A 16,114-nucleotide genomic window follows, 5' to 3' on the forward strand; every position below is an offset into this window, starting at 1 on the left:
CCAAAGGAACCCCAGTTCGCAGTGAACTTATCCCGAAGATCTAAGGCAAACGGTTCTTACTACTTCGCCGGGGAACGCTGCCATGCAACCACGACCTCCTTTATGCCTTCTCGGCCGGGTCTGCCTCTAGAATTAGGTAAAACGCGCTCCAGAACTGGGGCACAGCCGGCGATGCTTGGGGGGGGGTGGGGAGGGAGACAGACTGGGGTGCTGCTTAAGGAGCCCTGGAGGCCGAGGACTGGTGACCTAGGCAGGAGCCAGGTCTGCAGGGGCGCTGGGGTGCAGGGGCCGAGCCTCCGCAGCTCTGGGGCCCTGATTCTGACCTCGGGGAGCGCTGTCAGCCCGGGCTTCGCGCCCCTTTCTAAAGCATTCGTCCCCTCCCCACTTCATCTGCTTTTGCATCCTCTTTCCACCCTTCCAGAACGAGGGTGGGCTTCTCGCTGCTGATTCTGAACCCAATTACAAAGAAAGAGAAGCGTTGGGAGCAGAGGCCAAGGCCCTGCAGCCAGCCGGGATAGGGAGAGGTGGGGACTCAAGGGGGGTGGGTGGTGGGAAGGGGACCCCGAAACCTTGGGCATGAGCTGAGGAAAAACCCGGGAGCCGGATCGCGTGCCGGAGCTCGGGTCTTGGTGTCAGAGTTGTCTTGGCTCTCCCTTCTGGCCGCTCTGCGCTTTTCTCTGGGGTTTCGCCTCAGGCTTCTCCCTTCCATTTACCCCCACGCCCGCACCACACCGTTTTCACTACCTCTCCACCAGTTGCACCCCACTCTCCCGTGCCTTGGGCGCACTCTTGGCGCCCCACCCTCATTTGCAGGGACTGGGGTGCTGGAAGCCCGCTCAGGGGGATGGAGCGCGCTGGGTGCTGTGACAAAAGGGAAAGAGCCAACGTGGGGTGGAACGGGGAGAGGTGCTCGGTGCCTGCAAAGGAGGGGGGAACGGGTGTGGGGTCAAAGAAATGCAGCTTCCCTGAAAGAACTAGGTGTCTTCGGCCGGATTCTTACATCCAAAGTGCAAAAGCGGTGTTGCCTCAACCCTTCAACGTGGCTTCTCCCAGACCTAGGCGGCCCCACAGCCCGCCCACCTTCCACAGCAGCGGCGGCCTGAGTGGAAGTGTGTGTGTGTGTGTGTGTGTGTGTGTGTGTGTAAACTTGCTACTGCCCCACGTTCTGCACCGAGGAGCGGGGCATGGAGAGCGCACAGGCTACACGGCCCTGCCTGCCTGCTTCCCTGCCTGCAAACGTCTCTGCGCGGCAGCTGCGGACTCGTCCCGTTTCCCAACCCCCTCTTTGCTCGAGGCTGGCTAAACCCCAGGCGGCGCAGAGCGGCCCGAGTGGGGGGAGCAGGGCGGGGAGCTCCGGATTGCAACCCTGGATCCCGACCCGGGCTGGAAGCCGGGCTCCGGGTCTTGCTTCTTCCAGCGAGCCCGCGAGCGAGGCGGTCGCGGGGAGGGGCCTCGGTGGTGGGTGGGGCCTGGAGGGGGCGGGGCCTCGGGCCGCACGGTTGCGGAGCATCGCATTGGTCGGCGGGGTGGTCACGGGGTGGAGGCGGGCCCTCGGCGGGCTCTGGCCCCGCCCCCTGGCAGCCCGGCCGGGGCTCCCGGTCCCCCCCAGCTGCACAGACATGACACAGACACACAGACACTGCAGCTGCTGATCGAGCCTTGCGCTCTGTGCACGCGGTGGCTGCCAACCCGGGAGCCCAGAGCCCGGAGCCCGAAGCCCAGCGCCCGCCCACCCGTGCCCCTTGCTGGTCCCCGCGAGGCAGCCCCCGCCCGGCCCGGCGCGGGAGGCGTGGACCGCACGCCGACTCCGGCCAGCGGCGCTCGGCTGCCCGCGGCAGCTGCCTTGGCCGCCCAGCTCTGGGCGTCGGGCGCTCGGGGAAGTCGGCGCGTCTCGAGGCGGCGGTAGCGGCCGAGGCTGGCGAGCGCTCTCGGTGGCAGTGGGGCCGCCCGCCTCGGCTCCCCGCACCCACCGCGCTGCGCCCCGCCTTCGCTCTGGTGACCTTCCCGGGGCGCCTCCGCCGGCCCCGCGCCCCCGTCCCCGCACCTCAGGCCGGGGCAGGGCCCTCTCCAGTGCCTGCTGCCCGCGGAGCCGGAGCGGCGCAGGCCCGGGGGGAGGGGGCGCTGCAGCCGGCTGCAGCCCCCCCCCGCCGCCGCGCTCGGCTCCCGGCCCGGCAGGACTGCCTATGCCCGGGAGCCCGGGGCTGGGGGCGCGGCCGCGCTCGCCTCGCCTGGTCGGGTGCGGACAGGCCCGGCCCTGAGGGGGAGCGCGGGTGGAGGAACTGGCCGCGAGGCACCCCCTACCCGGCCCGGGCCCGGAGCGCACCCCGGCCCCCGCCCATGCGGAGCGTCCCTGGCTTGGAATCGTCCCCCGGGCAGGGAGCGGCTCCAGTAGCGGCGCCCGAGGAAGAGCGAGGAGGGACGGCGCGCTGCCCCGGCGGCCCGGACTCGGTCGGCCGCCGCCTTCGGATCCGGGGGCTGCCCTGAAGTCTGCGGCTCTGGCTTGGACCCTGGCCCCGACCCCCCCACACTCCCTAGGCTGCCCCGCCCGGCCCCTCCGCGGTCTCCCACTGCCCGGCTGCAGTCATCGCCAAGGTAAGAGTTCGGGGGTCCCGGGGGGTGTTGCAGGGAGTGCCGGGGGTGCAGGAGGGTGCCCTGCTGCCGCCGCGGGGCGCTTCGGGGCGCGGCGCCCACAAGTTCTCTGAACCTGTAGCTGACTCCAGTGGTGCTGGGGATGCTCGCGGGAAGAGGGAGCCGGGGCCTCCCCTTCTGCGTTCCGGGCCCCCCAGTTATGGAGCGGCTGGAGGTGCAAGCGCCCAAGTCCCTGGTGTCTCCAGGACCCGTCCCAGGGCCTTGCACTGCCACTCGGCTGCTCACGGAGGGAGCCTGGAGCTGTTAAGCGTCCCGTTAACACTGGTGACCTGCTCGCACCGACCCGCTCCACCGATGACACCCCAGCCCGGCTTGTTAGCTGTGAAAAGCCTCGCTTTGCAAGAACCTTCAGTGTTTGGCGAGCCCCCATCTGCCCCATCTGATGTGATGTCTGAGGAACTTTCTTTCTAGAGGCTGATTGGGGTTGAGCAGCCAGCCACAGCTTGTCACAGCTTCCAGTCTCCTCTCTAAGACAGTAATGGTTAGGTGACAGCGGGATGGGGGAAGAGAGTGTAGTTCTGTTAGACCAAGCTGCTTAGGGTGACTGATTGATGGACCTGTAAGATCCGGACAAGCCACTGTTTCTGGAGGGTGTAGTGACAGATCCCCAAGTGCACCTTCGAGTTCTTGTGTCCATTGTGCTGCCTTTTAAATTTGTCTTCCTAAGGAACCTCGGTTCTCCAAGCCTGCCTTAGCTTATTTGAAATTTATTAACTCCATGAGCCTCCCCCTGGAACAATGTTACTTTAAATGGGTCACTTCAGAAGGCGCAGACTGTCCCTCCTACGTGGAATCCATACTGGCCTGGTGACCCTATTTAATTTAATTTCATTTTTTCCTCCTCCCTGTGCCTGCTGTACCTTGGTTGAGCAGGTTTCTGCTGAACTCTGCGTCCCATGAATTTTGTCAGTCAGTCCATTAAAATGACCTCCCCAGGGAGCATAACAACAGCCTACATTTTCTGTGAATGTCATAGGAAGTTTTGCGGGGGCCTTATGTAAGTGCCTCAAGAGGGACCACAGGCCTCTACTTCTAAGGGAAGTGGGGAGATCTCCAGGAGAGAGGGGACAGTTAGAGGCTTTCACCACAGCTAAATGCAGCTCCCAGTCGAAGTGCTTATTCACTCCTGGGAGACAGTTACCTCAGGTTAATTTTTCTCCTCACCTTCCTTGTCTTCCCACCTCTGGGAGTTAGCTTTGACAGACTTAAGATAAGGAAAGGCTCTAATTTAGGAAAGGAACAAGTGGTGTTTTCATTTTTTTCCCCCATCTCTCACATGAATGAATTTACTTATGGGCCTGCTGAGACCTCCCTGGGGGTTTGGAGGAAAAAAAAAAAAACTGGCTTTAAGGTTTAACACATTTCTTAGTGCACCTTGATTTTCCAAGAGTACTTTACTTTAGTGAAAATTGCTTGCAGAGTACACACATTTATCAAGCCTGCCTGTTAATTCCGTACTGGAGGGAATAAAACTAACTGGAACAAAGAAACCAGAGCCATCAGGATTGAAATCTTACTAGGTTTTCAAGAGTTATTGGTGGAGAAAGGATACCCCTCCACCCCCATTCCCAAAGAGGAAAGAGCTTTTCTAAAGGGAAGATTCTATCACTCTGGAGTGGGCAGGATCCATAGCAAGTTCAGTTAATGAAGTCTGCTGGCTGGTGGGTTAACTTTCTGCTCTTAAGGGCCTTGGGCATAAATTCCTGGGTCCTGGGAGTACATTGTTGCTCTCTCGGGAAGGATTCAGAGACTCCTCTAGGTTCTGGGTATCTGTGGAGAGCTGAAGCTCATGAACTCAAAGAGTGTCTCTCTCCATTTCTCAGCCACCTACAGTGGCAGGACACTAGAGGGGACTAGTTTTCTATTCCACCACCAGTGAATGACTCCTATTACAAAAGGCTGGGACTTTTATCTTTAGGGCTCATGAACTAATGTCAGTCCCTAGTGCTCCTTGGCTTATACTGAGGCTTTCAGCTGTTTAACCAAGTTAAACTGCATAAACATCCCTCAAAGCAGGTTAAACTGCTTTGAGAACCTGCAAAGACTGCTGTTATGTGTGAGCATATGAGCTCTACTGTTTGAGGAGAGATAGAACCTCTAGCAAACTCCATTCTTTTTGGACATTAGACCTTGTTCACTCTTAAATTTCCTTAAGGGTTTGTTATCACAGCTCCACTTTTTTGGTTTTCGGGCTATATATCTCCTGCATTTTTCCATAAAAATCATACTGTCCCTGTTCTAGATGGAGGTCTAAGAATCCACTAGGATCCCAGTGGAGTTTAATAGACTACAGTACACACTCCATTAAACTTCAGATTTCTCACTGTCATCCCCTTCAAAGTGCATACATTGCTTTTATTTTATGCAGATATAACATAGCCTATGAAAGTATGCTTGCACCTTTATCTCAGGTGCTCTCTGGACTTTTATTATTATTTATCTGTCTTTTTTTTTTTTAAAGATTTTATTTACTTATTAATGAGAAAGATAGGAGGACAGAGAGAAAGAACCAGGCATCACTTTGGTACATGTGCTGCCGGAGATTGAACTCAGGACCTCATGCTTGAGAGTACAATGCTTTATCCACTTCGCCACCTCCCGGACCACTATTTATCTATGTCTTGTGCATGAGTTCTGCTTCTGACCCCCCATCCCCACACCCTGGCCCAATTTTCTGTTATATATTTTTATAAGAGGGAGAAGAGAAAGAAAAGAGGTGTAGACACCAAAACACTGTTCTGCCATCCATGGTGTTCCACATGTCTCTTTCCTTAGTGATCTCCTATGTTGTAAGGGATCACACTCAGCACGTGCTCCACCCACTGAGCCAGATCCCTGGTCCCTTTTTAACAATATTAGATCTTTTAGTGTCTAGGTTTCTTCTAGCAGAATAGGAAGATAATTCTACTTCATTGAACATCAAAGCTTCATTGCTCAAACTTTCCCACAGTGGCCGAGTCTTAGTAAAGCAGACTCTTTGAGGAACAGGGGATATTTGAGTCTCATATATGTAAGACCCTCCACTCCAGACTCTGTACTATTTGGGAGCACTGTGGATGACAGTGGGGGAGCTCCATGGATGATGGAATAGTGCTCTGGTGTGTCTTCTTATTCTCTGTATCTCTTTCTAGATAAAAAAAAATAATAATTATAGTAACAACGAAAAGGTGGGGGGGGCAGGCAGTGTTACACCTAGTTAAGCACACATATTACCAAGTGCAAGGACCTGTGTTTGAGCCTGCCTCCTCCCCAGCTGCAGGGATCAACTTCACGATCTGTCTTTCCTCCCCCTTCTTATCCTCCTCTCCTCATCCCCTCTCAATTTCTCTCTGTCCTATCTAATACAAATAAAATAAAGAAAGAAAAAGTGGGTCCAGGGCCAGTGAAATAGCTCACTTGGATAGTACACTGCTCTGCATTGTGTGAAACACAAGTTTGAACCCAGCCACTGTCACATTGGAAGAAGCTTCAGTGCTGTGGTCTCTTTCACTTTCTTTTCCCTGCTTGTCTCTACCTTAAAAAAATATGGGCCCAGGAGACTGCTAAGCAGTATCATTCTAAGTGAGGCATGAGTTAATTCCCTGGCCACATACAGTTAAAATTTAAATGAATACAAAAAGCTGATTCTAGAGGTGAATAGAAAGATGACAGGTAGATTGAAAAGAGAGACTGTCCAGACAGAATACTGGCACAGGGGAAAAAAAAAAGGAGGGGGGTCAGGTGGCTCAAAGATTTAGGTCTTAGCATTCTGCAAGACTCAACTCACCATATAGAATTAGACTCAGGGTTTGGAGCCTGTGAACCCGCACAGATTTCCCTGAGCACTGGCATCAGGTAGACCTCTACCCATATGTATAGTGCTTATTTAGTTTGGTTTAAGGGGGACCGTTGTTGTGGGTTAGGGGAAATGGTCTACATAAGGCTTTATTTCTGCTATTAAGGTTTTATAGGTTCATCCTCATAGGTACAGTAAGCCAAGGGGTAAGATATTGAAGCAGGGACATACTATTAGGTTTGCCATTGAGCATCGAATAGTGAAAATTGGGCTTGGAAAAGGCAGATACTGGTCCTAAAGGAGTGAATAAAGTCTTGTGGATTTCAGGGAAGCAAGGTGACAGAGAGGAATTCTGAAAAGATGAGGCAGAATAATATGGTCTTTTTTTTTAAAAAGGGCTTGGTGAGCCAGACATATCTGAGTAGGGAGCATGGGTCTGGGAGTGGGAAACCCAGGCACCCTGCCGCTTGAGTCCACACATGCTTGATGCTTCACTCTGGAGCAAGTGACTTTGAGAGGCACCTGCGTCCTCAACCCTTCTGTCACCACAGTGACATTTGGAGAACAGTAGGCAGCAGCCAGTAAAGTCAAGTCTTAATTAAATGTATTTTAAGAGACTTTTCTCCTTTTAACTCAACTAATAATTGAAAGTCTGTTACCAGGGTCAGGTGGTGGTGCACCTGGTTAAGTGCACACATTATAGTGTGCAAGGACCCAGGTTCAAGTCCCTAAACACCACCTGCAGGGGGAAAGCATCACCAGTGTTGAAGCAGGGCTGTAGGCGTCTCTGTCTTTCCCTATCAATCTCCCACTCCCATCTGAATTTCTCTCTGTCTTTATCTAATATATATACATATATATATATACATATATATATATGTATATATATATATTTTTTTTAAAGCCTGTTACCTGGCTGATATTAGGCACTGAGTGGAGGTTTCATGTTTAGGTAGTCTTTTTCTTTTTCCTTGGTGATGGTGGGGGAGAACTTGAACCATTGATGTGGGCTAGCTGCTATCATACAGATTTGCTCAGAGGAAGAGTCTGGGTTTACAAGGACAGTAGGAAGGAGGAAATTCCAGGTAGAAAGAAAAGCTTGGGATCCTGAAATAGTAGATTGTTTGGGTGAGCAGTCAATAAGATTCCATGTTGGTGACTGTACCTTAATTTTATGCTCTCATATATTAAAATATGGTGGCAAGCCCCATTGCTGGATGAGGTCCAAGAGTACTTTTTGATTATCCCATATTGTTAATAACAGAGAGGAATTTTCTCTTGTGCCCATTATCCTTCTCTTTACAACAGACAGTGGGTTCTTGGGGGGGGGGGGTAGGGGGACACCTATTCTCAATGCAAGTAAAGAAAGAGTTCCCATCAACCATGAGTCTGTCCTGTTGTGCACATGAATTACATCTGGGGCTTTCATTATGTGATTATGCAGCAGTGGGAGAAATGACAATGCAACTTGACAAGTGATATAGTGTGTGGGGGTGGAGAGAGGGCAGAGGGGATCCTTCTCTAGGAGAACAAATCCATTTTGTCTGATCTGATTCTGGGGAGAGTTATGGCCACGTTTAACATGCCAGAAAGGTCCTGGCATTGGAATTATTTCAGCATCGGCCTAAACTTTGCTGCTGGGGAAGGAAGAGCTTCCTGATATTGAGGGTATGCGTGCTTGTGTGTGCGAGTGCCTGTATGTGTATGTGCATAAAGCATGTGTTTTGAAGAAACTGTAGTAAGGATAAAATCCAGCCCTGTATCTGATGACAGATATTAGGATGGAAAATCAGTTGCAGCAGTGATCCCAGGGCCAAGTATATTTTGTTTTCAGAAAGAGGAGCCAGAAGGACAGTGGTGATATAGGAAGCCTCTGTGTGTGTGTGTGTGTGTGTGTGTGTGTGTTTGTGTGTGTGTGTGTGTCTGCATGCATCTTTTGTTTCTGTCAACCTTTCTTCTTTTTAGGAGGAGGCAGAGTGGTTTAATGAAGTCAGGAGATATGTGTTTTACTCTTAAATCATCCTAGGCTAATTTCTGTGTAGTCTTAAGATTCTTCTTAACCTCTCCGGGCTTCAGAAGCTACCTGAAGCCAGCCAGGCAGTGGTGCACCTGGTTAAGCTCACACATTACAGTTCACAAGGATATGGGTTCAAGCCCCTGGCCCCCACCTGCAGGGTGAAAGCTTCAGGAGTGGTGAAGCAGGGCTATAGATGTCTCTTGATCTCCCCCTCCTCTCTCAATTTTTCTGTCTCTATCCAATAATCAATAAATAAAAGATTTAAAAAGAAAGAAAAAAATATTTTGAGAAGGAGGAGGGGAAGAGGAAGAGGAAGAAGGAGAAGGAGGAGAAAAATTGACCTGAGAGCAGCACGGATGAGTTCTTTTGTGATTAGAAATTGAGAGGCTAGAGGGGGGGAGGAGTGGCAAAGCTCAGACCACATAGGTTGTATAGTTTTCTAGTTCTGAAATGAGGACAAGTGCTGGTTCATTTAAAGATGTACTTCAGTTGAAATAGTAGGCACTACAAGTAGGCAGTGCTGAGGAAAAGTTGTGAAGTCTTTGCTGTCTTACGTCAAATCTGAATTGTTGCAGATGACCTTAGAACTTCTCAGATACTCACATATAAGCAACTAGGCTGGCCTGCTACCTTTTGTATTATGGAGACCTGCTAGTCTTGGAGTGTTACTCTCTTCTTTGAGAACTACTTGAGAATTTTTGTGATAAAAAGTAATGCTGAACCTTCTCTTCATTGCTGAACGTGCTCTAAGTAGACAGAAGGTGAAGGGAGTCTGAGATTTTGCAAAGTCTGGGCTCACAAGTGGGAGGAGGAACCCTTTTAATTGGCAGGGTAAGTCAACCAATTAGGGGATCTGAAAGGTAAATCTGAGGGGGAGGGACATTTGCAAACACTCCATGCCAAGAAGCTACTGTGTGGAAATACCATCCAGGTCAGAGACAGGCAAATCGAGTCAAGTTTATGCCTGGAAAGAAGATCCTCACCTCACTAACCTTGCTTTTCCTGGTGTCGAGAGGGCTGTGCTCCTGGCAGTGGAAAAATGCCATCCTTGTTACGTGATGATTTCCTTGTTGAAGCTAAGTGTAGCAGGACCTCCATTAGGACTTGTAAAATCTGCTTTTTAAAAGCAAATAATTTAACATTATTTGTCTGAGGTACAAAAGGATTTTTATTCTACAGGAAGGATTCCTAGCAAGCCTCTTCTTAATAGCTAGCCCCTTAATTGTATTTCAAATTAGTTGATTAACACAGTCATGAGGGGATGCTTTGGGAACTCTACCTGTTACATAAAGTTAAGGATTTTTGTGAGATTAGCTTTTAAAATGTTTGAACTATTGACTCACTAGGTTCATTTGCCTAACAAACTGTATTACTGAGGGAAATTTTCTCTCTGCCTTTTTTTTTTTGCCACTAGGATTGTTGGTATGGCATGGATCTAGCATGACAAATCCACTGCTTCAGCAACCATTTGTTTTCATTTTTTCTTTTTAAAAAAATTTACCATATTTTAAAATATTTACTTTGTTTGGGTAGAGGGAGAGAAAGAGAGATACCTGCAGCACTACTTTACCACTTGTAAAGCTTCCCCTCTGCAGGTGGGGACCTGGGACTTGAACATGGGTCTTTGGGCAGTGCTCATGTGCACACTCTACTGGGTACTCCACCACAGGGCCCCAGAGGGAAAGTTTGTTAATTACTAAGCTGCCATAGAGTATCACTTGTAGGCTGTCTGCCTGACTTTGGATGAATTACTTATAAACTACTCACTCTTCTCTAGGAATAACCAACTCAACTGTCTGCATACCTCTACCATGTTAGTATTCTCCCTCTAAAGATACAGCAAGAACAGAAGCAGTTGAGAAGAGTAACTTCCATAAGGGCTTCTAGAACTCTGAGTCTTCAGAATTGCAGGGACATGGAGTTAATTCTGTTTTGCCTAAGTACTTACTTAGCAGAACCCATGTGAATGAGACACACAAAAAATCTGACTTGTCCTGCTTGCCTGCAGACACTTTCTTCCTCACAACTGAAATGTTGAGAGTTTTTTGTTGCTGTTCTTTTATTATTTCTTATGAAAGCACTCCCCCCTCCATAAAAAAAGAAAAGAATTTGTTCTTTTCTGTTCTGGGAATGAGATAATGAGCGAGGCATTTAAAGTTCCAGAAGTAGTTTTGGGCAACTTGACGTTGATAATCGCAGGCTGGGTCTGGAGAGAAAGTGTGGTCTCACCCATGATTTTAGCCTCTCTAGTCTTGTTCCCTGCGGGCTGTGGGCGGTGCTCTGGGCAGACAGCAAACCCAGCAGGAGATGGAACCCTGGCTGCCAGGGCAGTCTTACTCTGCACATAGTCCTTTTGGAAGAACCAAGGCCAATTAGGAAGAAAGAGTTTGCTCATCTTTTTAGCTCTCCATGGCAGCCTTAGCCTATAGGAGGATTTACAGCAGGGTATGTGGGGATGCCTCTCTTCCTTTTTTTTTTTTCCCTTCAAATTTAAATTCAGTGTGTGTGGGGGGGATAAAGCGTTTTTCATCATGCTCTTGTGGTTGAAGATAGCACTGAGTAGATTAAATACATATTGATGGGTAATGGATCTATTTCTAGAACAGTTGCTTAGATTTTTTTTTTTTTTTTTGCAGAGAGACAGGTAGAGAGCGAGAACAACATCAAATCTCCCTTCCCTATAGTGGGGGAGGGGGGGCTGGACTTGAACCTGGGCCTTCCACACAGCAAAGTAGCGAGCACACTGTCCAAGTGAGTTATCTCGCTGACCTGGTTGCTTAGGCTCTTAATTTGACAACTGTCTTTGTGTATTAGCCTCCTTGACTGCTGCCAGTTCTGGCCTGGGAGTGGTATTTTGGGTTGCTACAGGAGCCAAAAAAGGTGCAGAGGGATTGATAAGCTGGGCTTTGCCTACATCTAGTCTGGGTGTGTGGTGCTTAAATAAGTAGCTGTGTTCACTTGGGATGACTTAATGACTGGTTTGGTGGTGAATGAGTAGACAGTCCTGTCTGCAGTCCCTGGGTGGAGGTGGTAGGGGAGGGTGAGGTGAGTGAATGCCAGCAGACTTACAGATTCGGAGCCCTGGAGACCTCTGCAGGGAACTAGTGCCAAAACGAGATGGACATTTTAGATGAGCAAAATGAATTCCCTTAGGGGTCATTGTTGAGGTTTGAACATTGATGGCATTGTCAAAATGCACAGAATGTGTTTTTTTCTTTTTTCTTTCCTTTCCTCTGCATTTGTAGGGATTTTTGACATATCTGGCATGAAAGGAATGGGCATGCTCCAAAGTCAGCTCAAACTCATGCCCCAGGTGGTCTTCCAAAAGCATCTGACATACAGCAGATGGCATGATGCGTTGTTGGTGATAATAGTCCAACAGTGGTGGTATAGTGGATACAGCACTGGATTCTCAAGCATGAGGTTCTGAGTTTGATTCCTGTCATCACCTGTGCCAGAGTGATACTCTGGTTCTTTCTTTCTCCTTCTCTTCTCTCTGTCATTATTAAATGCATTTAGAAAAATACTCTGGGTACAGGTGATGAGTATTCAATGACTTAGATGCAGATGGGGCCGTGCCCTCATGATAGGAGCATGAGGTGGACTGAGGAACTGGATGGAGGAACTCTCAAAGGGAGAGCTGCCCACTGCCATCTTGACCTTCTCCCCCTTCTTTTCATGTGAATTCTTCTCTTCTAGGCATCTTAGTGTCCTAGCTGCTTAGTGGCACCTCCTCTTTGTCAGGTATAGTTGCAATGTGGAGACAGCATCAGGGCTTAGAAGAGTTTTCTCAGTACCTTCTACTGCTGTGGAAACCCAGACCAAGGAGGTGAGGAGACAGGGGCCAGGCTGTAGAGCCAAGCTTCCTGATGACCCAGTGCAGCTTGAGACAGTCCCCCCCCCCCTTTTCTCTTATCCCATAACTTCTAGCTGACTGACCTGACTCTCCCATTTCCTGAGTGTGGAAACTAAGGCTTATCAGGGTGTGGTTGGGTGGAGACACACAACCAGGAAGCATGGAACCTGGGATCAACTCCCAATCTATGTGTTGGTGCTGAACCTCATGCCTGCTCACCCACTTAACCTCTTTCCTCTCTCTCCCTGTCCCTCGACTCTGTTGGAGGTCTTCTTACAGGCTTTTGACAGTGGTTTCCCTGCTTAGTTTTGTTGCTTCTATTTCTTTGGTACAGATGGAGCATCCAACTCTTTCTCATCTTCTCCCAGTGTCTGGTTGAGTTTTTTCTTCCTGCCTGTAGAGAGGTACTCTCTATGTCTTTCATGGTATTTCCTTCACTCATTGAATATCTGCTCAGCTCACCTTCCCCAGGCAACATCCTCTCAGGCCCGCCCATGAGAATCTCTTTGTATAACCACTGTACCATCTACCCCTGCCCTCTTTCTCCCTATCTCCCCTCCTCCCTCAATTTCTTACTGTCCTATTGAATAATATATATAAAAAAGAAAAAAAATGGGAGCAGTGGATTTGTAGTGCCAGTACCAAGCCCCAGTGATAACCCTGGTGCCAATATTAAAAAAAAAGAAAAAGAAAGAAAGAGAGAGGAAAAGAAATAAAGGAATGCCACACTCCAGAGTTTCTTACTAGGGACTTCTTCATGTGAGACCAGGATTGTGTAAGAACCTTTTCTCTATCCTTAGATGACATCCATTTAGGGACATAATTTTATTTTTCTCTAGAGTCATTATTAGCAGGGCTAGCAGGTAAAACATTGGAGTACTCACATCTGGGCTCTGAAGTTGCAGGAAAAGTGAGGCTTGTGTCTTTCTTATCAACTTTTAAGGAGGGTCTGTGCCTTTCTTCCCTAGACTGGGGGTATTTCTCTGCTGGAAGAAAGCCTACTGGGAGCACACTTCTCAGAATTATAGAAGAGCCCATTCTGGATAATGGGATTTTCCACATGAGATAGTCCAATCCCTTATTGATAAAAGAGTTTTTATTTTTAATCTTTCAAGAAGGAATTTTTTTTTCTAGAATGTTCTATGCGTTTACCTTCAGAGACTTGTTATCAGCTACTGGAAACATCCTTTTTTAAAAAAAAAAACAAAAACGCAAATCAGGACACACTCACTTGCTCTGTAGCCCTATCTTCCTGTATGTCTCAGCTCCCCCCCCTCCATTTTATGTATCATAAGTCCCTAACTCATTATTTTTCTTCTTTTGCTGGTTATTTTCCCTGAAACTTACCAAGCTGGGTACAAACCACTCCTTCTGTCTGATAAGCTTATCTGCCCTGGACGCTTCTTTTTTAAAAATTTTTTTCTATATTTATTTATTTTCCCTTTTGTTGCCCTTGTTTTATTGTTGTAGTTATTGTTGTTGTTATTATTGATGTTGTCATTGTTGGATAGGACAGAGAGAAATGGATAGAGGAGGGGAAGACAGAGAGGGGCAGAGAAAGATAGACACCTGCAGACCTGCTTCACTGCCTGTCAAGCGACTCCCCTGCAGGTGGGGAGCTGGGGGCTTGAACCAGGATCCTTACACAAGGATCCTTGCACTTCATGCCACGTGCACTTAACCCACTGTGCTACCGCCCGACTCCCTCTTTTTTTTCCCCTTCCAAACTCAGCTCTGTCTTTCCCATGAAAGACTTATTGCTGGGTCCTTAGACTAGCTTCTGCTGCTGTGTCTTCTACATCATCTTCTCAGTTGTTTTAGCTGGTTCACCTGACAGTAATCATCAGATAATTACTGGGCCCTCCTCAATCGCTATCGAACAGGCCATGGCCGGTGCGCCGCTATGTTCCATCGCTGGGGAGCCAGAGACGACCCGAACTGCCCCTGCGGCTACAGACAGACTATGACCCACATAGTCAACGACTGCCACCTCTCCAGATTCAAAGGAGGTCTCGAAACTTGACATCAGGTTCAACCTGACGCTGTTGACTGGCTACGGAAGAAGGGCAAACGCTAGAAGAAGAAGATAATTACTCTGGGGCAAACCCCAGTGATGTTCCTGGGATGTTTGGAACAAGCTCTGTAACCAGTTTATGGTGGTAATTCTCTTGGCATTTTGCTAAATTTGAGGTCCAAGCACAGTGGAACCCTTTCACATTGAACCTGGGATGTTACACTCTGTTGAAGAAGGCACTGTGGAGAGATGTGAGCTAACTTCCCAAGGTATTCCCAGATCTAGAGGATACATACCCCCATGCCAGTGGTCAGGATGGTGGTACAGGCCCTTTGGATACACTGGGACCTATAAGGAATATGGTGATGATGGAGACAGAGGTAATCTAGAGGGAAAGAAGGGGCCTTTGCCATCTGTCCATCCCAGGAAGTGTTTTCGAAGTGGTCCTCCAGGGTGAATACTGAAGAGAAGGAGGAGAGGCAGTCAAGAACTTGAGGAACCTCTGCTGTGGCCTTGAACCTTTTCTCCCCTTCTTCACTCCACCTAGATACTCTTAACTATTGTGTTGCTACCACTCTCCTTCTACCTGCCGCCTTCTCTGCTCCTTTGGTGCTTTGCTCTGCTTTTGTCATGCTCTCAGGTCTTTAGCCTCCTCTTTTTTCTCCTTTTTACACACCGATAGAGAAGATCAATCCTTGGGAGTCATTGTTACATGATCCAAAGCACACCTTTTTTTTCAAGTCACAGCAGGGTCTGGCCTCGCATGCTTCATTCTGTCTCGCTCAGCTGTTAGGCTCCTCGCTGCTGCTGCTTATGCTGCTGCCACTGCCGAAGGAGCCTTTGACCATGGTTCCTGGTTACTAGGTTTAATCATTCTTTACAGAAGCAGCTGCAAATGGTGATCACAATGGAATTACCAGGCTGCGGTCACATTACCCAAAGACTCTGCCCGGGATCACCACGTGTTCATGTTGGAATATTTAGTACTGGCTCCAGTGTTTGTGAGGTACATTTGGGTTTTTATAACTCAACCCTTGTCAGTCTGGTGTTGGTACTGCATGGATAGGTTTGCTGATTGAATCACAGAAGAGTGATAGATGAATCTTTGGTTTGTCAGAGGGCTTGTGTGATCCAGACACGGACAGAACTTTATGAATTTGCATTTGGCCTGGGTGATGGTTGCATGTTTCACGAAACCTTGCTGCTTGTCCACAGGTGGTCAGACTTACTGCACATTCAGGGAGGCTGAACTCTTTTCACATTTTCCTTTTTCTTCTGCTTGGTTTTGCCCACAACTGTTGAAACAGCATTTCTGAACTCATTAAATCTGTTAACATATGTTTTGATCCTTAGGGCAGAGCCAGTGGCTCAGTAAGTATCAGCTATTGTAATTTGTTATTGCACATGATGCTTTTGACTGTAACTCCAGCCTTCAGAGCTGAGCAGCTTTTGCTATAGGTGAGAACACCGAGGTTCAGAGAAGTTGTTCTTATATGCCGAAGTGTGACAGCCAGAGCTGGAGTTCAGTTCTGTCTCCAGAATATTTCCTTTTAATTTCCATTCCATGATTACTAGCGTTAGTGTCTTGGCAGAGTTTATCATTGTATTTTATTTTTGAATATTTTTTAAAAATAGTTTTATTATTTTAATGAGAGAGATACAGAGGCACAGAAAGACTAAGAGAGAAAGAGAGAAAATGAAACCAGAGTACCTATTGATGGTGGTGCTGGGGATTGAACCTGGGACCTGAGAGCCTCTGGCCTGAAAGATGTTTGCATGATCATTATGCTGTCTCCCCAGCCC

General features: G+C 48.6%; 1 protein-coding gene across 2 annotated transcripts in view; it reads left to right on the forward strand.

The window, feature by feature from the left end:
* The first annotated feature begins 1,571 nt into the window (after positions 1-1,571).
* The window catches only part of LARGE1 (LARGE xylosyl- and glucuronyltransferase 1), a 705,604-nt gene continuing 691,061 nt past the window's right edge, over positions 1,572-16,114 (forward strand). Inside the window, exons 1-2 of one of the 2 annotated variants that reach the window (XM_060190108.1) lie at positions 1,572-2,592; positions 15,195-15,317. In XM_060190108.1, the coding sequence (XP_060046091.1) occupies positions 15,280-15,317 (38 nt within the window). In that variant the 5' untranslated portion in view covers positions 1,572-2,592; positions 15,195-15,279. The remainder of the gene's footprint in view (positions 2,593-15,194; positions 15,318-16,114) is intronic. The other variant, XM_060190109.1, reaches the window with a different exon arrangement.

Source organism: Erinaceus europaeus, chromosome 4 (assembly GCF_950295315.1).
Source record: "Erinaceus europaeus chromosome 4, mEriEur2.1, whole genome shotgun sequence".
Taxonomy (NCBI): domain Eukaryota; kingdom Metazoa; phylum Chordata; class Mammalia; order Eulipotyphla; family Erinaceidae; genus Erinaceus; species Erinaceus europaeus.